This window comes from Triturus cristatus, chromosome 9 (genome assembly GCF_964204655.1).
Source record: "Triturus cristatus chromosome 9, aTriCri1.1, whole genome shotgun sequence".
Taxonomy (NCBI): Eukaryota; Metazoa; Chordata; class Amphibia; order Caudata; family Salamandridae; genus Triturus; species Triturus cristatus.
The window spans coordinates 52,618,393-52,643,058 of record NC_140592.1 but is presented as its reverse complement, the minus strand read 5'-3'; the positions used below and the strand labels follow the sequence as shown (position 1 = coordinate 52,643,058).

General features: G+C 45.3%; 1 protein-coding gene across 1 annotated transcript in view; it reads left to right on the top strand.

The window, feature by feature from the left end:
• Positions 1-19,280, top strand: part of LOC146797381 (fibroleukin-like) — a 104,294-nt gene extending 85,014 nt beyond the window's left edge. The window contains exons 3-4 of the mRNA XM_085624381.1: positions 16,447-16,568; positions 16,982-19,280. Of these exons, the coding sequence (XP_085480507.1) occupies positions 16,447-16,568; positions 16,982-17,575 (716 nt within the window). The 3' untranslated portion in view covers positions 17,576-19,280. The remainder of the gene's footprint in view (positions 1-16,446; positions 16,569-16,981) is intronic.
• Positions 19,281-24,666: the final 5,386 nt, after the last annotated feature.

The following is a 24,666-nucleotide window of genomic DNA, read 5'->3' as shown; positions in this document are numbered from 1 at the left end:
AATACATTTGAATCTCGTCTCTGAAGTGCTAATTTCGGAAACCTTTACTTAACTCAAAGTAGGAAGCCTTTGCCTCACGTGGTACCACCACACTGGTTTTTCCGAAGAGACATGCGCGTCGTCAAATGCGAATATTTACTTTAGTAAATGTGCTGATCCGTTTAATGCCCTGAGAGTGATTCTAAACAAGTGATCTGTCCCTCTGATGACCCGCCCTCCCTCCCGCACAGGTGCCTGCAGAGCCCCCACTGCTCCCCGGTCCGCTTTCACTTTCGTCCTTTACGAAAGCTTTTCTTGTCTTTATGGGGCCATATGTTTGAAACACATGGCCCCATAAAGATAAGAAAAGCTTTTACCACAATCGTAAAGGAACCGAGCCAGTCCAACTGGGATGGCTCTAAAAGAGAAAAGTGTACGTCACTAGACGCTCTTTTAAAATGGCTGGCCACCGTTTAGCATAAACGGTGACGCCAGCCAATGGAAAAGAGGGGCGGGGCTTAAAGCCCACTAGAGAAATCTCTTCAAATCATTAAATCTCGCCAGCGAGACTGCGCATGTCTGCGCAGTCTTACGCCAGGCGAGACCTAAAAAGGGGGCAAAGTATTTTAGGTGCAATATGACTACTGAAGAGCCGCATACCCGATCACTGATGCAGGCGAACCGTAAGCAATTCTTACTGAGCACAAATTGTGGCATTGAAAGGATCATCTGTGTAGAACACAATCATTTGGTGTGAGTCATTTGTGAGTGCACAGATAAAAAACTGCGAAGCATTTCCGTTAGGGAAACAACGTAACATTTTACCCATTCCTTACGCTCATCGAGTCCATTCATAATAAAGTCCATGGTATCCATCCATTTACATTCTATGAGATTCAAAGTGGCTGAAATGTCTCCATCCGCTGGGATTGAGTGTTAGCAGTATCGGTGACCCACCATCTCACATCATCCAAGGTGTGAATCAGCGCTTTGAAGTGTCCAGGTAGTGGTGGTCCTGGTATTTCTCACCTTATTCTGCTGCACATGTATAGCATGAACGCCTTTTTGCTTTGACAGTATATTATAAGTTACATGGGCAAAGGAGCACACTCATGGCATTGAAGTTAGTGAAATCATTAGCAGCAGAATTCTTGCCTCCGTGTTGAAAAGGTTTAGTCTCAATACATAGGCCGCACGGCCTACAATTACATATTTAAAGTGACCCACTACTGTGGACCCCTTCACTGCGAGCAAATGGTGGGCTGTGTTTTTCTGGGTAGCTGTGACCATACCACACAACCATCTCTCTCTTTGTTTTACCTCTTTAAAAGACAAATAAAGGTTTGTCTAAATCACTGACATTATCTCTCACCAGACTGCCCTATTGGAGCAGGATCAAGCCTGATTTGAATATGGCTGGGTAATCTAAGGTGGCCGATGAGCAAAAAAACGATGGACTGCGGTCCACGTAATTACCAGTGGCTGAGATTAATTCAAGCATTCCATCCTTCACTTTTTTGTATTCCCCAAGAGGAACCTGTGCTCATTAACTGCAAACCGTATCACGCAGTGTTTGTTTGGGATGACACACATAGGGTGTTACTGGGACATACAGGGCCAAGGCTGTGACATGCACTGAAGCCGATTTCAAAGGCGAGACACACAAACTAAATGTGCTTCATACAAGGTCTCAAGATTGAACTGGCCTGAACTCCTCTCAAAAGATGGGAGCTATTGAAGGATATCAGAGTAATATCCACCGCCCTCTGCCTCGCCCACTCCCGCCGCAGCAACAGTGAAGGACGCTTCTTCTCCTTCCTCGCAGCGAAATCCTGGACCAACCACCCGCTTCACCCCTGGACCGCGTCCTTCCTGCTGGAAGTCAGGAAAGGACTCAAGGCCTGGCTATTCAACGAGCCCCCTACAGCAGCACTCCCAGCGCCTGGATACCCTGATGGGCGAATAACCGCGCTACACAAATCCTGATTGATTGAGATTCATTGATTGATTGATAAGGTCCTCCGTTGCCGACTGCACTCCATCTCCCGTCTTCGACTCAATATCCAGACCTGTACTCACTTACAGCGCCCTGGACCTTCTACAAGGTGGCATACAGGGCTTTATAAAATTGCAATATGAATGTGACACTCAGGCACTAAGCCCACTGAGCTATCTTACCAGCAGACAATGAGATGGATCAGCAGGGATGGTGGTCAGGGTGGCAGCATCATAACTCAGTTTATGGATGCCTCGTGGCCATGGGTGGTAAAGGCCAGGGGGGGGCAGGTTTGGTCAGGGTGGGCAGAGGCTGTGAGTGTGGTTGGGGTGCCAGGCAGTGAAGTGAGCTCGGAAGAATCTCCCGGATTGGTACCCAGGACTGCTCAGCCTGTCCGTCAGACACCTTGAAGGCACTCTGGGAGGACGTGGGCGGAGGGAACTGCAGATCAAAGGAGCTCTGGGGAGTAGAATGTTTAAGATGAAGTAAGGATTAGGATGAGGACGAACATCAAAGGAAGGCAAAGAAAACAACATTCCACCCTGGCTCCAATTACAGGTTTAGTCTGTCTCGGTGCTCCGAGGGGCAGGTGCAGTCAGGCGCTGTCCCTGCAGAACCGTCCCTTGATGCGACAGAGCTGCCTGCCTCGGTAAAACAGATGTGCCTATATTACCACAGCAGTGGTAGAACTAGCGCTTCGAAGCAGAGCAGGTGCAGTCAGACGCTGGCCCTGCAGAACCGTCCATTGATGCGACAGAGCTGCCTGCCTGGGTAAGACAGATGTGCATATATTACCACAGCAGTGGTAGTTCGCAGCAGGAACAGAACTAGCGCTTCGAAGCAGGGCAGGTGCAGTCAGGCGCTGTCCCTTCAGATCCGTCTTTTGATGGTACAGAGCTGCCTGCCTCGGTAAGACAGATGTGCCTATATTACCAGAGCAGTGGTAGGTCGCACCAGGGACCCATCTAGCGCTTCGAAGCAGGGCAGCCGTCCTTTTTAGGAGTCAGTACCAACACCTTTCAGTAGGCCATGTGTACATTTGTGGGGTCAATGCCTCTACCTCTCCGAAGGGCTGCTGTCTCCCTCTGCACGAGTGCTATATATGTAACGGGACACTAGAAACACATTACTGCATCCTTTCAGTATGTTTAATTTGTCAGTAGCCCTTCCCCACCCCTCTTTCCAGCAGCCCTGCTATTTTTTCATTGGAACAGTACTAGTGATCTCAGCAGGGATGGGTCATGTATACATGTCACAAGCGAGCACCACGTGATCCCAGCAGGACTGCTATGCTGTGTTTGGGACAGTGTCACTGCTTCGCAGGAAGCCTTCTGCACTTGTAATGTGACCTCACCCACACTTACCAGGAACAGAACAATCCACCACTTTAGTTGGGAAATGTCGATTTTAATCAACAAAGCTCTATCCTTTGATCCAGACTGTCCGTGCACTGCCTGTCGTATGTTTAATGGGGCAGTGTGGGCAGCAAGGCACTTGACACTCTATACGGGCTCTATAGGTGCACTCGCCTCAAGACTGATAGTCCTATACATGTAAGGGGTCGATAACACCATGTGATGTCTTAGCAGAGCAGCCACGCTTTCAGTGGGACAGTCCCAGCACTTCTCAGTAGGATTGCTATCCCTGTAATAAGACAGTATCAGTGGGGCAGTGCCGGCACTTCTCAGTAGGACTGCTATCATTGTTATAAGACAGTATCAGTGGGGCAGTGCCGGCACTTCTCAGTAGGACTGCTATCATTGTTATAAGACAGCATCAGTGGGGCAGTAGCAACACTTCTTAGTAGGACTGCTATCATTGTTATAAGACAGTATCAGTGGGGAAGTGCCGGCACTTCTCAGTAGGACTGCTATCCCTGTTTTAAGACAGCATCAGTGGGGCAGTGCCGGCACTTCTCAGTAGGACTGCTATCATTGTTATATGACAGTATCAGTGGGGCAGTGCCGGCACTTCTCAGTAAGACTGCTATCATTGTTATAAGACAGTATCAGTGGGGCAGTGCTGGCACTTCTCAGTAGGACCGCTATCATTGTTATAAGACAGTATCAGTGGGGCAGTGCCGGCACTTCTCAGTAGGACTGCTATCATTGTTATAAGACAGTATCAGTGGAGCAGTGCCGGCACTACTCAGTAGGACTCGTATCATCGCAAAGGGATAGTCTCTAAGCAGCAGGACTTCCATGCTTTCAGTGGGGCAGTGCCGGCACTTCTCAGATGGACTGCTATCATTGTTATAAGACAGTATCAGTGGGGCAGTGCCGGCACTTCTCAGTAGGACTGCTATCATTGGAATGGGACAGCCCCAGTCCTAAGCAGTTTCCACACTGTCAGTGGAGCAGTGCCGGCACTTCTCAGTAGGACTCGTATCATCGTAAATGGACTGTCTCTTAGCCGCAGGACTTCCACACTTTTAGTGGGGCATGCTTGCACGTTTTCAGTATGACTGCTATCCTTGGAATGGGACAGTTCCAGTGCTTAGCAGCAAGTCTTCCCTACTTCCACTGGGGCAGTAGCAACACTTCTCAGTAGGACTGCTATAATTGATATAAGACAGTATTAGTGGGGCAGTGCCGGCACTTCTCAGTAGGACTGCTATCATTGTTATAAGACAGTATCAGTGGGGCAGTGCCGGCACTTCTCAGTAGGACTGCTATCATTGTTATAAGACAGTATCAGTCGGGCAGTGCCGGCACTTCTCAGTAGGACTGCCATCATTAATATAAGACAGTATCAGTGGGGCCGACCGGCACTTCTCAGTAGGACTGCTATCATTGATATACGACAGTATTAGTGGGGCAGTGCCGGCACTTCTCAGTAGGACTGCTATCATTGATATAAGACAGTATTAGTGGGGCAGTGCCGGCACTTCTCAGTAGGACTGCTATCATTGTTATAAGACAGTATCAGTGGGGCAGTGCCGGCACTTCTCAGTAGGACTGCTATCATTGTTATAAGACAGCATCAGTGGGGCAGTAGCAACACTTCTCAGTAGGACTGCTATCATTGATGTAAGACAGTATTAGTGGGGTAGTGCCGGCACTTCTCAGTAGGACTGCGATCATTGTTATAGGACAGCATCAGTGGGGCAGTAGCAACACTTCTCAGTAGGACTGCTATCATTGTTATAAAACAGTATCAGTGGGGCAGTGCCGGCACTTCTCAGTAGGACTGCTATCATTGATATAAGACAGTATTAGTGGGGCAGTGCCGGCACTTCTCAGTAGGACTGCTATCATTGTTATAAGACAGTATCAGTGGGGCAGTGCCGGCACTTCTCAGTAGGACTGCTATCATTGTTATAAGACAGCATCAGTGGGGCAGTAGCAACACTTCTCAGTAGGACTGCTATCATTGATGTAAGACAGTATTAGTGGGGTAGTGCCGGCACTTCTCAGTAGGACTGCGATCATTGTTATAAGACAGCATCAGTGGGGCAGTAGCAACACTTCTCAGTAGGACTGCTATCATTGTTATAAAACAGTATCAGTGGGGCAGTGCCGGCACTTCTCAGTAGGACTGCTATCATTGATATAAGACAGTATCAGTGGGGCAGTGCCGGCACTTCTCAGTAGGACTGCTATCATTGTTATAAAACAGTATTATTGGGGCAGTGCCGGCACTTCTCAGTAGGACTGCTATCATTGTTATAAAACAGTATCAGTGGGGCAGTGCCGGCACTTCTCAGTAGGACTGCTATCATTGTAATAAGACAGTATCAGTGGGGCAGTGCCGGCACTTTTCAGTAGGACTGCTATCATTGATATTAGACAGTATCAGTGGGGCAGTGCCGGCACTTCTCAGTAGGACTGCGATTATTGTTATAAGACAGCATCAGTGGGGCAGTGCCGGCACTTCTCAGTAGGACTGCGATTATTTTTATAAGACAGCATCAGTGGGGCAGTAGCAACATTTCTCAGTAGGACTGCTATCATTGTTATAAAACAGTATCAGTGGGGCAGTGCCGGCACTTCTCAGTAGGACTGCTATCATTGATATAAGACAGTATCAGTGGGGCAGTGCCGGCACTTCTCAGTAGGACTGCTATCATTGATATAAGACAGTATTATTGGGGCAGTGCCGGCACTTCTCAGTAGGACTGCTATCATTGTTATAAGACAGTATTATTGGGGCAGTGCCGGCACTTCTCAGTAGGACTTCTATCATTGTTATAAAACAGTATCAGTGGGGCAGTGCCGGCACTTCTCAGTAGGACTGCTATCATTGATATAAGACAGTATCAGTGGGGCAGTGCCGGCACTTCTCAGTAGGACTGCTATCATTGTTATAAGACAGTATTATTGGGGCAGTGCCGGCACTTCTCAGTAGGACTGCTATCATTGTTATAAAACAGTATCAGTGGGGCAGTGCCGGCACTTCTCAGTAGGACTGCTATCATTGTAATAAGACAGTATCAGTGGGGCAGTGCCGGCACTTTTCAGTAGGACTGCTATCATTGATATTAGAAAGTATCAGTGGGGCAGTGCCGGCACTTCTCAGTAGGACTGCGATTATTGTTATAAGACAGCATCAGTGGGGCAGTGCCGGCACTTCTCAGTAGGACTGCGATTATTTTTATAAGACAGCATCAGTGGGGCAGTAGCAACATTTCTCAGTAGGACTGCTATCATTGTTATAAAACAGTATCAGTGGGGCAGTGCCGGCACTTCTCAGTAGGACTGCTATCATTGATATAAGACAGTATCAGTGGGGCAGTGCCGGCACTTCTCAGTAGGACTGCTATCATTGATATAAGACAGAATCAGTGGGGCAGTGCCGGCACTTCTCAGTAGGACTGCTATCATTGTTATAAGACAGTATTATTGGGGCAGTGCCGGCACTTCTCAGTAGGACTGCTATCATTGTTATAAAACAGTATCAGTGGGGCAGTGCCGGCACTTCTCAGTAGGACTGCTATCATTGTAATAAGACAGTATCAGTGGGGCAGTGCCGGCACTTTTCAGTAGGACTGCTATCATTGATATTAGACAGTATCAGTGGGGCAGTGCCGGCACTTCTGAGTAGGACTGCGATTATTGTTATAAGACAGCATCAGTGGGGCAGTGCCGGCACTTCTCAGTAGGACTGCTATCATTGTTATAAGACAGCATCAGTGGGGCAGTAGCAACACTTCTTAGTAGGACTGCTATCATTGTTATAAAACAGTATCAGTGGGGCAGTGCCGGCACTTCTCAGTAGGACTGCTATCATTGATATAAGACAGTATCAGTGGGGCAGTGCCGGCACTTCTCAGTAGGACTGCTATCATTGATATAAGACAGTATTAGTGGGGCAGTGCCAGCACTTCTCAGTAGGACTGCTATCATTGATATAAGACAGTATTAGTGGGGCAGTGCTGGCACTTCTCAGTAGGACTGCTATCATTGATATAAGACAGTATTAGTGGGGCAGTGCCGGCACTTCTCAGTAGGACTGCTATCATTGTTATAAGACAGTATCAGTGGGGCAGTGCCGGCACTTCTCAGTAGGACTGCTATCATTGATATTAGACAGTATCAGTGGGGCAGTGCCGGCACTTCTCAGTAGGACTGCTATCATTGTTATAAGACAGCATCAGTGGGGCAGTAGCAACACTTCTCAGTAGGACTGCTATCATTGTTATAAGACAGCATCAGTGGGGCAGTGCCGGCACTTCTCAGTAGGACTGCTATCATTGATATAAGACAGTATCAGTGGGGCAGTGCCGGCACTTCTCAGTAGGACTGCTATCATTGATATAAGACAGTATTAGTGGGGCAGTGCCGGCACTTCTCAGTAGGACTGCTATCATTGATATAATACAGTATTAGTGGGGCAGTGCCGGCACTTCTCAGTAGGACTGCTATCATTGTTATAAGACAGTATTAGTGGGGCAGTGCCGGCACTTCTCAGTAGGACTGCTATCATTGATATAAGACAGTATCAGTGGGGCAGTGCCGGCACTTCTCAGTAGGACTGCTATCATTGATATAAGACAGTATCAGTGGGGCAGTAGCAACACTTCTCAGTAGGACTGCTATCATTGTTATAAGACAGTATTAGTGGGGCAGTGCCTGCACTTCTCAGTAGGACTGCTATCATTGTTATAAGACAGTATTAGTGGGGCAGTGCCGGCACTTCTCAGTAGGACTGCTATCATTGGTATAAGACAATATCAGTGGGGCAGTGCCGGCACTTCTCAGTAGGACTGCTATCATTGTTATAAGACAGCATCAGTGGGGCAGTGCCGGCACTTCTCAGTAGGACTGCTATCACTGATATAAGACAGTATTAGTGGGGCAGTGCCGGCACTTCTCAGTAGGACTGCTATCCCTGTTATAAGACAGCATCAGTGGGGCAGTGCCGGCACTTCTCAGTAGGACTGCTATCATTGTTATAAGACAGTATCAGTGGGGCAGTGCCGGCACTTCTCAGTAGGACTGCTTTCATTGGAATGGGACAGCCCCAGTCCTAAGCAGTTTCCACACTGTCAGTGGAGCAGTGCCGGCACTTCTCAGTAGGACTCGTATCATCGTAAAGGGACTGTCTCTTAGCCGCAGGACTTCCACACTTTTAGTGGGGCATGCTTGCACGTTTTCAGTATGACTGCTATCCTTGGAATGGGACAGTTCCAGTGCTTAGCAGCAAGTCTTCCCTACTTCCACTGGGGCAGTAGCAACACTTCTCAGTAGGACTGCTATAATTGATATAAGACAGTATTAGTGGGGCAGTGCCGGCACTTCTCAGTAGGACTGCTATCATTTTTATAAGACAGTATCAGTGGGGCAGTGCCGGCACTTCTCAGTAGGACTGCTATCATTGTTATAAGACAGTATCAGTCGGGCAGTGCCGGCACTTCTCAGTAGGACTGCTATCATTGTTATAAGAGAGTATCAGTCGGGCAGTGCCGGCACTTCTCAGTAGGACTGCTATCATCGTTATAAGACAGTATCAGCCGAGCAGTGCCGGCACTTCTCAGTAGGACTGCCATCATTGATATAAGACAGTATCAGTGGGGCCGACCGGCACTTCTCAGTAGGACTGCTATCATTGATATAAGACAGTATTAGTGGGGCAGTGCCGGCACTTCTCAGTAGGACTGCTATCATTGATATAAGACAGTATTAGTGGGGCAGTGCCGGCACTTCTCAGTAGGACTGCTATCATTGTTATAAGACAGTATCAGTGGGGCAGTGCCGGCACTTCTCAGTAGGACTGCTATCATTGATATAAGACAGTATCAGTGGGGCAGTGCCGGCACTTCTCAGTAGGACTGCTATCATTGTTATAAGACAGCATCAGTGGGGCAGTAGCAACACTTCTCAGTAGGACTGCTATCATTGATATAAGACAGTATTAGTGGGGTAGTGCCGGCACTTCTCAGTAGTACTGCGATCATTGTTATAAGACAGCATCAGTGGGGCAGTAGTCCTCTGACAGCGACCCAGCTAAATCACCTACCTCCGTAACCAACTCCACGGATAACTCACCACACTTTAAAGGAGGGCTGATCAACGCTCGCTCCATGTGTCGGCACAGTCAAGACATAAGGGACCTTATCCAAAATGTAGATCTTGATTGCCTCCTGATTACTGAGACTTGGCTAACGGACGATAGTAACCCTGATCTAGCCATAGCCCTCCCCCAGGGCTTTTCCATCTTTAGGCAAGACAGACTGAAGGGAAGAGGTGGTGGTGTCGCTGTAGTACTCAAAAACAGCTTCAACTGCCACACGTTTAACTTAGACCCCCTAAAAGACATGGAAGGTCTTGGCTTCTCTATCAAACTTAACGACTCTTCGTCCTTCTCCGGAGGATTGATATATCGCCCCCCTGGTAATGCCACCAGATTCCTAGACTCTTTGAGTGACTCCTTGGCTCACCTCCTCCTCAGATATCCACATTTCACTCTCGTTGGGGACTTTAATCTACACCTTGAGTCCAAAACCGATGTACAAGTCAACAACTTTCTTCAGACCCTAGAAATCTTTAATCTCCATCAAAGAGTTAATCAGCCCACTCACTTACTAGGGCATACACTTGATGGGGTTTGCACTAACCTCTCCCCTCTAACAACCCTACCTCCTGTCCCTCAAATATGGACTGATCATAGCCTGATCCCGTTCCAAATTAAAACTTCACGTGTGCTGACTACCAGTAAACCTAGCTCACACCCGGATAACCTCGTTAACTGGAAAAAGGTACAGGAAAACATCGACCTAAATCCCATCACCAATTATCAGATTCCTAACTTTACCGGTAACGTCGAACATGACGCTAACCTTTTCCACAGTTGGATCCGTCAGGAAATTAAACTTGTGAACCTCCCAATCGTCCCCGAAGAATAGATAAAAAATCTAAGACCAGAGCCCTCTGGTTCACCCCAGAGTTAGCAATAGCCCATCTAGCTTGCAGAAAAGCTGAACGCAAATGGCGTAGAATGTACTGCATGGCAGACAAACTTTCATATATCCAGCTGAGGAAAACCTATCATTCCAACATTAAAACAGCTAATTATACAAACGCCATTAAAGAGTCCAAACATAAACAAAAAACATTGTTTTCAATTGTGAAGACGTTCACCCAGCCCAGAGCGTTACAACCTGAAATTCCACCATCCCAAGAGTTTTGTAACCAAATTGCCGACTTCTTCGAGGAGAAAATAGATGCCATCCCAAAAAAAGTTCCTCCTCCCCAAGTAACACAGACCTTAAGCAAATCCGCCCAGAAAGAAATCCCTGTTGGAAGTCTTAAAAACTTCACTCCAGTTAATTTAGATCAAACTAGAGAAATTATCTTGGCATGCAAATCTGGTTCACCCTCTGCCCCCTGCCCCCCTAGAATACTCCATCAACTCATCGACGTGGTGAACCCAATTATTAACAAGATTGTTAATTCCTCTCTTAGCACTGGAATTGTACCTTGCCTGTGGAAACAGGGAATAGTCAAACCCCTGATGAAGAAATCTAACAAATCCCCCTCCGAACTTACTAATCTCCGCCCAATATCGCTCCTTCCAGCACTAGGAAAGATCACCGAACAAACGGTTTATAGAGAACTTAAAAGGTATCTTGAAGCACACAATGTACTCCATCCCCAACAATCAGGCTTTCGCCCCCATTACTCTACAGAAACTGCACTGATTGAGTTAACAGACTCTATAAAGCTGCTGCAGGATCAGAAGAAGAATGCCGTCCTCATTCTTTTAGACCTCACGGCAGCATTCGACACCATCTCGCACTCCATTCTGATTAGCAGACTGAAAGATATTGGTATTTCAGAGGTGGCTCTAGCTTGGATAACGTCCTTTCTAACGGACAGATCGCAAACGATCGCCCTAGGTCCTTTCCTCTCCAAAGAGAAGAGGGTCTCATCTGGAGTCCCTCAGGGCTCCATCCTGAGCCCTCTCCTCTTCACCATTTACCTAATTCCACTCATCTCTCTGATTGAGTCATTCGGCATACTCGTAACATCGTATGCCGATGATACGCAACTCATTGTGCCCCTAGAAGAACACTCGACTGAGGCGGAGCAGAACCTCAAATGCTGTCTGAAAGCTGTTTTTCATTGGATGGATCTAAACCATCTAAAATGTAATTCCAGCAAGACCGAGATCCTCCCTATGGGAAAAAATGTCAATTTTTGTCCTAGCCTATGGTGGCCTGAAGACTCAGCCGTTCCCCTCCAGACTGTAACAACTGCAAGGAACCTTGGAGTCCTGTTTGATACTGATTTGTCTTTCGACCAACACGTGAGGACTGTGGCCGGCCGTTGTTTCGGAATCATCAAATCTCTAAAAACGTTTTTTGACTTTTTACCAATAGACTCTAGAAAAACCGTCGCAGTGGCCCTAGTTCTTGTTCGCTTGGACTACTGCAACGGTCTTCTGGCTGGCGCCAAGAAAGCTACACTTAAAAAACTCCAAAGTGTACTTCACTCTGCAGCCAGATTAGTTCTGAAGTTACCTAGAAAATCTTCAATATCCGCTGCTTTAAAATCTTTACATTGGCTCCCACTGCACAAAAGAATATTTTTCAAGATTCTTATTGAAGCATTTCGGGCATTTAATCACTCCGGCCCAAAATATCTTATCAAGCGTTTCCCTCACTACAACCCTAGCAGATCCCTGCGTTCCTCTAAGGACAATCTAATCCTTCCTACTAGGTTCTCTTCGAAAACCAAAGGTGGCAAAACCTTAAATCATCTTGCCACTAAAGCTTGGAACAGCATGCCCAAATTCCTGAGGTCCTTAACCCAAGAAAAACACTTCAGGAAAGCACTAAAAACTTGGATTTTTAATCTTCCCGACGACTACACCATGGCAGCCATCTAACTTTTCTACCTTTAGGAAGTTACTTGATCTTCTACCTGGAAATCAGCGCCAAGATGCTCCTTCCGGAGCGACCGTTGCGCTCTACAAATACCCCCACAAATTACAAATTACAAAATTACACTTCTCAGTAGGACTGCTATCATTGTTATAAAACAGTATCAGTGGGGCAGTGCCGGCACTTCTCAGTAGGACTGCTATCATTGATATAAGACAGTATCAGTGGGGCGGTGCCGGCCCTTCTCAGTAGGACTGCTATCATTGTTATAAGACTGTATTATTGGGGCAGTGCCGGCACTTCTCAGTAATACTGCTATCATTGATATTAGACAGTATCAGTGGGGCAGTGCCGGCACTTCTCAGTAGGACTGCGATTATTGTTATAAGACAGCATCAGTGGGGCAGTGCCGGCACTTCTCAGTAGGACTGCGATTATTGTTATAAGAAAGCATCAGTGGGGCAGTAGCAACACTTCTTAGTAGGACTGCTATCATTTTTATAAAACAGTATCAGTGGGGCAGTGCCGGCACTTCTCAGTAGGACTGCTATCATTGATATAAGACAGTATCGGTGGGGCAGTGCCGGCACTTCTCAGTAGGACTGCTATCATTGATATAAGACAGTATTAGTGGGGCAGTGCCGGCACTTCTCAGTAGGACTGCTATCATTGATATAAGACAGTATTAGTGGGGCAGTGCCGGCACTTCTCAGTAGGACTGCTATCATTGATATAGGACAGTATTAGTGGGGCAGTGCCGGCACTTCTCAGTAGGACTGCTATCATTGTTATAAGACAGTATCAGTGGGGCAGTGCCGGCACTTCTCAGTAGGACTGCTATCATTGATATTAGACAGTATCAGTGGGGCAGTGCCGGCACTTCTCAGTAGGACTGCTATCATTGTTATAAGACAGCATCAGTGGGGCAGTAGCAACACTTCTCAGTAGGACTGCTATCATTGTTATAAGACAGCATCAGTGGGGCAGTGCCGGCACTTCTCAGTAGGACTGCTATCATTGATATAAGACAGTATTAGTGGGGCAGTGCCAGCACTTCTCAGTAGGACTGCTATCATTGATATAAGACAGTATTAGTGGGGCAGTGCCGGCACTTCTCAGTAGGACTGCTATCATTGTTATAAGACAGTATCAGTGGGGCAGTGCTGGCACTTCTCAGTAGGACTGCTATCATTGATATAAGGCAGTATCAGTGGGGCAGTGCCGGCACTTCTCAGTAGGACTGCTATCATTGTTATAAGACAGTATTAGTGGGGCAGTGCTGGCACTTCTCAGTAGGACTGCTATCATTGTTATAAGACAGTATTAGTGGGGCAGTGCCGGCACTTCTCAGTAGGACTGCTATCATTGTTATAAGACAGTATTAGTGGGGCAGTGCCGGCACTTCTCAGTAGGACTGCTATCATTGTTATAAGACAGTATCAGTGGGGCAGTGCCGGCACTTCTCAGTAGGACTGCTATCATTGTTATAAGACAGCATCAGTGGGGCAGTGCCGGCACTTCTCAGTAGGACTGCTATCATTGATATAAGACAGTATTAGTGGAGCAGTGCCGGCACTTCTCAGTAGGACTGCTATCATTGTTATAAGACAGCATCAGTGGGGCAGTAGCAACACTTCTCAGTAGGACTGCTATCATTGTTATAAGACAGTATCAGTGGGGCAGTGCCGGCACTTCTCAGTAGGACTGCTATCATTGTTATAAGACAGTATTAGTGGGGCAGTGCCGGCACTTCTCAGTAGGACTGCTATCATTGTTATAAGACAGCATTAGTGGGGCAGTGCCGGCACTTCTCAGTAGGACTGCTATCATTGTTATAAGACAGTATCAGTGGGGCAGTTGCAACACTTCTCAGTTGGACTGCTATCATTGTTATAAGACAGTATCAGTGGGGCAGTGCCGGCACTTCTCAGTAGGATTGCTATCATTGAAATGGGACAGCCCCAGTCCTAAGCAGCAGGGTTTCCACACTGTCAGTGGAGCAGTGCCGGCACTTCTCAGTAGGACTCGTATCATCGTAAAGGGACTGTCTCTTAGCCGCAGGACTTCCACACTTTTAGTGGGGCATGCTTGCACGTTTTCAGTATGACTGCTATCCTTGGAATGGGACAGTTCCAGTGCTTAGCAACAAGTCTTCCCTACTTCCACTGGGGCAGTAGCAACACTTCTCAGTAGGACTGCTATCATTGATATAAGACAGTATTAGTGGGGCAGTGCCGGCACTTCTCAGTAAGACTGCTATCATTGTTATAAGACAGTATCAGTGGGGCAGTGCCGGCAGTTCTCAGTAGGACTGCTATCATTGTTATAAGACAGTATCAGTGGTGCAGTGCCGGCACTTCTCAGTAGGACTGCTATCATTGTTATAAGACAGTATCAGTCGGGCAGTGCCGGCACTTCTCAGTAGGACTGCTATCATTGTTATAAGACAGTATCAGTGGGGCAGTGCCGGCACTTCTCAGTAGGACTGCTATCATTGTTATAAGACAGCATCAGTGGGGCAGTAGCAACACTTCTCAGTAGGACTGCTATCATTGTTATAAGACAGTATCAGTGGGGCAGTGCCAGCACTTCTCAGTAGGACTGCTATCCTTGTTATAAGACAGCATCAGTGGGACAGTAGCGACACTTCTCAGTAGGACTGCTATCACTGTTATAAGACAGTATCAGTGGGGCAGTGCCGGCACTTCTCAGTAGGACTGCTATCATTGTTATAAGACAGTATCAGCTCTTTGCAGCTCTTTCAGTGGAGCAGTGCTAGCCCTTTTCAGTAAGATTGTTATGCTTGTAACGGGACAGTGCCAGCTCTTAGCAGCAGGGCCTTCATATTTTCAGTGGGGCAGTACCAGGATTTCTCAGTGACATTGGTATCCTTGTAATGGGCCAGTGCCAGCTCTTAGCAGCAGAGTTTCATACTTTCAGTGGGGCAGTGCCAGGATTTCTCAGTGACATAGGTATCCTTGTAATGGGACAGTGCCAGCTCTTAGCAGCAGGGTTTCATACTTTCAGTGGGGCAGTGCCAGGACTTCTCAGTGACATTGGTATCCTTGTAATTGGCCAGTGCCAGCTCTTAGCAGCAGGGTTTCATACGTTTAGTGGGGCAGTGCCAGGACTTCTCAGTGACATTGCTATCCTTGTAATTGGCCAGTGCCAGCTCTTAGCAGCAGGGTTTCATACGTTTAGTGGGGCAGTGCCAGGACTTCTCAGTGACATTGCTATCCTTGTAATGGGACAATGCCAGCTCTTAGCAGCTCGGCATTCATTATTTAAATAGGATATTATAGCCCAAGCACTTCTCGTTTTTAATCCATGCTAGACGTCTGTCCCTTTTTCCAATGTAAGCATCCTTGTGTACTGACGCAGTAGTAGACGAAGCACATGCGTTGCCTGTTCCGGGTTGTAGGCAATGGTCATGAGATAGCGAGTGTGGGCTAGAGGAAGCCATCAGATGAGCATTTAAAGCAGGAACGAAGTAGAGAAGCTCTGCTGAATGTAACAACAACTGCACAACATCACATAGTGTCACCGTCATTAACAAATGCTGAACTGTACAAATTCCCAGTAACATAAAATTTTACACCAGTCGATACCAGTTCCGCCTCACATGCAACTCTCAGGAAGGGCCGGTTTTATTCCAAAAGGGTAGGGCACAAGCCTATAATACTCTTGCCTCATACTGATGTACAACTCTTTGTAGAGTAAAGTCATTGACCCTGTGCTTTATTTGAGCCAGGGTTTGCCATTGCTCACCACCGCTACTTAATCCTCAACACTGCACTTGTGAAAGTCTGCCACATGGTGGCACTATTTGTCTTTTTTTAAGGTGAGCAGATCAACAATGTTTACTAATTCAATATACATAAAAAATTTATCACACCAGTCGTCCAGGCAAAATTTTATAGTTTTGTGCGGCCACGAATAGTTTGGATTGTCACCCTTGTTGGAGTGTAATGCTTAGTAGTTGTGTTGGTAGTGCCATTGGCAGCACTGGCTCTGGCAGTGGGTTGTGCAAGCTGCAGTGGCCGCCTGAGAAGGGCCTGCAACTTTTTTACAAATAAAACACTCCAAGTTGGGTTTGAAGTTTGCTGCCTGTGTGCTCCTCCCCTTATGCCTCCTCTTCTTTCTGCAGTTGAATCCTCTGAGAAGTCTGACAGATCCTTCCCGCGAGACTGCGCCGAGATTCACAAGCAAGGCATCCGGGACAACGGGATCTACACCATCCAGCCCATCCCGCAGAAGCAGCCTTTTGAGGTACCTGTCACAGCTGCGCTGCGTGAAAGGGCAGGAATGCGCTGTATTTCATATTATACAGCACATTCCCGTCCTTTCCTTGCACTTGCGCATAATGTACTGCCGTGCGCCAACGCAGACACCCATGCCCTGTGGTGCAAGGGTGCCTGCGTAGCAAACAGGATTGTTTTTGTGCAAGAAGGGACACCTCCCCGCACAAAAACAATCCTCAGAGGCATTTTCCTCTTTCTATGTGTGCTGCAGAATGCAATTTGTGCTACATTGCGTCAGACCACACAAGGTGGCTTGCGTAGCTCGATAAATCTGACTTAAGTGGTGTGTCAGCCTTGTATAAAGAGATTTGGTTATGTTAGTGCAGCCTTGCTCATATCAATATTTTCCCAATAAAGTGTGATTATCTGTCTACCATCCAGGCATACTGTGATATGGCCACAGACGGAGGTGGCTGGACAGTCTTTCAGCGTCGCCAAGATGGCTCAGTGGACTTCAACCGCACCTGGCAGGAGTACAAGCACGGCTTTGGAAGCCTCCATGCCGAGCACTGGCTGGGCAACGAGAACCTGCACAGCCTCACCCGCATCGGCCAGCATGTTCTTCGCATAGAGCTAGAAGACTGGTATGGCGTGAAGCGACACGCTGTCTACAAGAAGTTCAAGGTTGCCAGTGAGCAAAACAAGTACCGTTTGACGTCCCGGGAATACCAGGGCAATGCTGGGAATGCCCTGAGCTACAGCCGCAACTACAACCATGACCACAAACACTTCACCACCGCTGACAGTGACAACGACAACTACCAGACGGGGAACTGCGGCACCTACTATGGTGCCGGTTGGTGGTTCGACTCTTGCCTGGCAGCTAACCTCAATGGAAAGTACCACAAAGGACGCTACATCGGACTGACCGATGGCATTTACTGGGGCACATGGTACATTTTAACAGACAAGAGGACCAAGCAAAAGTACTCGTTCAAGAAGGTGGAGATGAAAACCAGAATCCTGCACGCGTAAACTAAAAGATTTGCAGCTACCTTTGGAGATTGACATAGGCAGAAAAGAATGTAGATTTCTTTATATAATGGTTTTAAAACACATTTATATAATGGTTTTCAAACACATTTAAAAAAGTTTGTCCCCATAATCACAAATCTCTTAAAGATATAATAACGAGAGAATTGAACAGTAGCCGCTTCTTGGTCATCACATAAGGCCTATTCTAGAGAAAAGGCTTAGGTGAAACATAAATTGGTTGAAATCAAGCATCTGGTATTGGTTAAAAGTGAGAAAACCCACATTTTGAAAATAAAAGTTAGAATACAAAAAGTTCCAAAAGTTAAAAATAAAAGGGGAGTGTCTGGGAAAATAAGTTGAAACTAAAAACATTTAAAATAGTTGAGTGATTGGTTCAGAGTTAGTGAGGGTTTAGAGTGAGGGTAAAGACCTACATTAGGATTAAAGTTAGGGTGAGGGGTAGAACTAGGTTAAGAGTTGAAGAAAAGTGTAAGGTTATGTATACTGTTAGGTTTAGGGTTAGGGTTAAAGATAGGGGTGGAATTAGGGATCTCAACCAACCCACTGCCAGGGCACCATCAGACTGCAGACTAATACGTGGAAAAATGAAAAAAAAACAAGACAGCAGGCCTTTGCCATCTATGCGCCCAGGATCTGGGAGAGCATCCGTGTATCCATCCGGACCGCCCCAACACTGCTCCAATTCAGGAAAGAGTTGCAGACTCACCTCTTTAAAGAACACTACATCACAATGCATTAACCATCCACATCCCAGACTTTTCTCCTACTTGTTGACGTTATGCTCGTCCTCGGCTTGTACAGCACTCCGTTGCCTTTTGGCTAAGTTCACTCTATAGAATGCTGTATACATACATACAGGATATGGGTAAGGTTTAGGGTTAAAGAAATGCTTACAGTTATGTATACTGTTAGATTTGGGTTAGGACTATAGTTAAGACTAGGGTTAAAGTGAGTGGTAGGCTTAATCTTAGAAATAGGGTTAGGATTAAGGATAATGTATACTTTCAAGTTTAGGGTTAGGCATAGGGCAACAAACCGAATTAAGACTAGGTGTAGTGCTGGATATTAGGTTATTGTTAGTATTAGGGTAGTGGGCCATACCTTTAAGGGATCCGTGATAGTAGGAGTATTAGAGTTGGGGGTGGGAATTTAGGGTTAGCGTACCTTAATGCAAGAGTTACATCCTGAAAAAATATATGAGAAAAGCTAACACAATTTGAAACTTTTGGTTTCTTATTTTCATTTCCAAAATCAAGGTTTTTACGCTTTTTATTTTCAATATTTCAACCTTCCTTTTAAGCATCCTGCTTTTGTCATGTTTAGTTATGTTGTTAAAAGTATACATCAGAGAGAAGGAGCAACTGGGCAGTTAATAAATCCCATCCTTTGTCACTGGAGGACAAACAAATAATTTCTGTTAGAATTTTATTCATTGACACTGAATACCAGAAGTATTCACCTTTGACCACCATGACATGGTGTATGTAAATCGTTGACTGGAACTGCACATACCTGAATGGCATTAATAAGACCCATTGTCAGTGGAAACCCATAGTGCTGAAACATGTCTATAGTGTGATGGTTGGCACACAGCTTTGTTTAAAAGGCTGCTTCAGCAAAGCTGCCAAAGATTCTGGAGGAAATGTATATGTAATGTATGTTCTATTTTGTATCTGAATTAAAATTATGCTATTTTTTACAAATGGCTCATTCTTGTATTAAATTAATGCAGGTTGTCGCTATGGCTTAATGATGTTCAAGCAACACTTGTGGGTTTAAAAAAGAATGACCAGTTGAACTTCATAGTAGAGGAGATGGTGCAGCATTTAAGATGGATACTCTGTTTACTGTTCTCAGGGGCCCAGTCACTTCACGTGACATCCTCGCCTAGTCAGGTGGCATAAAACCTGTGTGTCTTCTGTTTTAAGTTGAGGTCTTTAAATCTGTACAGAAATAACTATAAGCTAGTGTGTAGTATACAACTTCACTCCAATTTTAGCACTAACTCCAGGATATGAATAATTTCTTTAGAATGTATAAGAACAGTGCAGCTAGATGGACAATGTTTATGACGGGGTATAAGAATTCATAATGTTTCATGTGCCCGTGCCCCTTTAAATCCCCTGTGTGGGAGATGGAGGAAGTGACTTACAATGCCACATCAAGAAGGGGGTGTGTCTAGAGATGGCTGCGGATGGTGAGTATCATTTGAGTTAGACATTTATTCAGGTAAGTGCATTTAAAAACAAGCATTTGTAAAGCAATCGGTCTCGCCTTTGGGACCTTATATGTATTTATCTATGCAGAACATTAGCCTGGGTGCTGAAACATCTACTGTTCTTTAACAGTAAGGGAAAGTAAGCACCAAACTGCGTGACACGCGAGGTAAGGGAACACATGGAGAAAAATATTGCCTTTCAGCGGGAAATGGAATAGTCCAAAACTCTGTTTTTAATATAAAATCAGGGCCTTCAGTGGTCATATCACTGAAAATACAAGATTTGAAAAAAATATTATTGTCTACGGGTGCTTGTGGAAGACAATTTCTATGGACTGGAATCTAGAGAATGCTAAAGTGATTCTGGTATTTTACTGACCTCTGCTGGTCGTTTTCTATCAAGAAAGTTAAACTGAGGCAGTTGCCAGAAAAAAAAAAAAAAGAAAGTCCCTCAGCAGAAAGCAATTCTGGTATTTTACTGACAGCCACTGGTCGTTTTCTATCAATCGATGATCATCGGAGTTCCGTAGCAGCAACTACAGGTTGAGAGGAGGGTCCTGAGCTCATACGCAAGCCAGCACTCCTGCCGGATACCCATGGGGCATTCACAGCAAAACGCTTGTTAATGCCTTGAGAGGGAAGCCCCCTCTTACATATAGTGCACCTTAGCGCGTGCAACACATTCTTTTGCTCTATGAGACAATCAGTAGCATAGATTATACCTTCACACATCACATAGGTCCTGAGGAAAGCCAGTTTATAACATAAGGCCTGGCTGAAACATGTAGACCACCCACTGGATGCAAGAGTACCCTAAATACTACTCCACCTGCATCCAACGCCTTGCTTTTATTACTGCCAGAGGTCCAAACATTAAAGTAAATCCTTTGGGTAAATGGGACCACTGGACAGTTTTTAAACCTATCACCTCACGTCACTAACACTCAGTAACATACCCGCTCCGCTGTAACACAGGCGTTGAAGCACACCCGGGACACATTCGGTGTCATCGGGTGGGGCCCGATGATGAAGCATGCCACCAACTAGGTTGGTGGGTGAGGGCTTTATAAAAAGAAACAAGACTTTTTCTTTAAACATACATCATCAACCATACACCTTTGTGACTCCTATCACGTCTAGGTAGACTAGTTCTTCTAGATTAGATACATTACTCCAGGGGATCAGGACTAGTTCTCTCTTCCTCTCTCTCATTTTGATACATAATAATATCATTTGAATTAGACATTTATTTGTAATGCAATCGGTCTCACCTTTGGGACCTTATATGTATTTATCTATGCAGAACATTAGCCTGTGTGCTGAAACATCTACTGTTCTTTAACAGGGAGGGAAAGTAAGCACCAAACTGTGTGACACGCCAGGTAAGGGAACACATGGAGAGAAATATTGCCTTTCAGCGGGAAATGGTATAGTCCAAAGCTCTGTTTTTAATATAAAATCAGGGCCTTCGGTGGTCATATCACTGAAAATACAAGATTTGAAAACAATATTATTGTCTACGGGTGCTCGTGGAAGACAATTTCTATGGACTGGAATCTAGAGAATGCTAAAGTGATTCTGGTAGTTTACTGACCTCTGCTGGTCGTTTTCTATCAAGAAAGTTAAATTGAGACAGTTGCCAGAAAAAAAATAAAAAAATAAAGTCCCTCAGCAGAAAGCAATTCTGGTATATTACTGACAGCCACTGGTCGTTTTCTATCAAGACAGTTAAATAGAGGCAGTTGAACAGAAAGAAAAGTCACTAAGTGGAAGGAGTCAAGTCCTAGGGCTGATCTCCAGAGCCCCCAAGTACACACACATATAACTATATACTAAAGTATATACAAGAGGTCTCAAATGCTCGACCTAAAGAGCAACAGGTGAAGAGCTCTCAGCAACTGTCCCCTATTTCAAACATTCAAACCTAACAATACTCTCATTTTCAAAGTCCTCTACACCCTCTATTCCACATTTTGATATTCACATAATTCTGCAGCATGCTACCACTCACCCCCTTTACGCAATAGCGCTCACATAAAGAACCCTCTAACCAAATAAATAAAAAATAAGTGACATATAACTGCCTCTACACTTACCCTACTACTGAGTCAAACAATCTAGAAGAAATGCAACAACCCCACAATACCCTACACAACACAATAGTTACTTCTCCTACTGTGTCCCACTCCCCACTCATTGTCTTTCCCTCTCAACATAACACCAGAACACACACTATTCCTTCCCCCAACACTATCCTCCAAATACCTATACATATTGCTTGGCCTTTAACTTTTGCCTTCAAAACCATCTATATATATAAACGGAATCTCTTCCCAAATTCAAAACCCTATCTTCAAACTACTACAATATTGCAAAACACTTCCACCACTTGTTTTTTGCATCCGACCAACTTGCTATCAATTTCGCATTATCCATAGGTTTCTAAACTCTGACCAATTCTGATTGTTACTTCTTTAGATTTAGTCACATGCTCTGATTGTTAACATTTTCCCTCATCTTTAACTAGAAATTTCTCACTCTTCCATTAATTTCCTAACAATGTACCAATTTACTATCCTCATGTAGGTCACCATGGAACCAGCCTCGGCACTGGCTTATGTATGTGTCCCCAACAATTCAAATGGAGTTTTTTATATAAGTGCAAAGTCACCTGTAAATATGTCTTCCTACTGTGCTTCATGTAACTGCACGTTGAATTGATACACTCACTACTTTGTTAAGTCTTTCAACCTGCCTATTAGCTTCTGAGTGATATAGTTCTCCTGTGACTAATTCCACCTTATAAATTCAGACATTTTGTCACTCAAATCTGAAATTAATTCTTCTAGCAAACTCTCTCTACAAAGTACATCCTCAAGAAATGCAATAAACAGTTTTAATACTCTTCATCCGAAACTCTGTCAACTTCCAATAATAACTGAATTACACAGTGACATAAACTTCCCTCCAAGGAGCCATTAGCAATAGCCATCAGATCAATAGCCAACTTCATCCAGAGCCCTTAAATCAGTTCCACTTTACATATAGGGGCTATACATGTGGTAGCTCGCTTTTCTCTTTGGTTGCACACTCACATCATTTATCTATTAAAGTGTCCATACATGCAACCAAGAGTGCTCCCACGCCTGCATCTTGGTCCCCTACATTCCTCAGTACCACTTGTGCCACCGGTGTACTGTGGAAGAACACATTTTGCAGTTGGTCCATACAGTGAAAAACCCTACAGAAGGAAACTTTAAACCAGAGAAATTAAAATCAAAATGTGAACTGCACCTCACCCTATATGATATTGGGAAGATCATAGTGCAATCAACAGATATAAACCTCCACATCTTAAGTGTCATTGTAGACGCACTCAAACCAATAAAACACCACCTGACAAACTGGAAAACCCATACTAAATTTTAAATTCCTGGATTACGCCTGACTATCTCCTCCCTGCCCATTTACTTCTATTCCTCAGTATAGACCGCACTCCCAGAAGATCTGACGCCTCCTGTGGTGTCCTCACCACCCACCTCTGAACAATCACACAAGGCTTCTTACATCAGAGCTCACCTAGGACAAAAAATACCCACTTTCAGCTCACTACCCAGCACAATCAATCCAACACCTCACCTAAAGGTATGACCAGCAAAAAACCTCCTACGTTGTCTAGAGGTAGTCACCATCAACTCAAAATCAATCCCCTACAAAGGTCTTCAGCTGAAACAGCAGTAACCTCCCACCTCCTAGGGCCTCCATTGCACATGTGAAAAACATCTCCCACACCTCTCCTATGGTAAAAAGTCAACTGTTCACCCTACCTCTGACTACAACTCATCTCCTCTCCTACAACAATAAACCCTATGCAAATGAGTACAACAAAAATAACCACTGCTAGACATGGTCAAACATCTATCCAAAATCAAATCACCAACACACACTGGTATTATTATTATCATTATTACGGAGTTTTATATAGCGCAAACTTGACCCGAAGGTATCGGGTATCAGAGCGCCTTACATAGCACCAGCTGCGTTACATGAGGACGCATTCATTTTTGTTAGGCACGGGGAGATTAAGTGATTTGCCCAGAATCACAGGATGTTGAGCGTCATTGGCGAGACTCGAACCCGGTTCCCCAGATTCGAGGTCGACCGCCCTAGCCGTTAGGCCAACTCCATTAAGTGCAAAGCCTCCAACATCATCCCTTTGCAAGTTCCTGAATCCAGCCTCAAGACTACTCAGAAAAACGCAGCACAGCTTGACCCCAACACATCACCACCCTGTGTGACTCATCAAACTCATGCCTCCTCGGTCTATGAAATGACCTTTAGCACATTGGAAGAACCATCACCTCTACCTTCTCCAAATAGATCTATCTTCTCTGTTTCCTTGTTGTCGTCATAGTTCAAGTCGATACACAAGACAGATGTATCTGCGATGTATGTATGCCATCAGTTTTCCTCATTTCTTAAGTTACATTCAAGTCAATACGCTAAGCATTTCACCAGGAGAAATCTTGCAAAAAGTGAACAGGAAAAAGCGCTTGGAGCAGGAAACTTCTGAATAGGGAGGCACTAGCGCACCCTATAAATACTGCTCCCTATGGTATCGGTACCGAAGTGACCCCACCTGACACTGGCGGGATTCTCCCTCTGTATAAAGCACACCTTATTGACCTGGAGAGGGGACACCCACACTGACCAAGATAGGACTTCAACCAAAAGCTGACAGACCTGAGCACAGGTCATACCTGACACTTTCTATTTGCAGAAATACTTGTGCTTATTTCTCTACCTGCTATTTTTAGCTCTCTTTAAAGTTGCCCTTTTCTTGGATATGAAG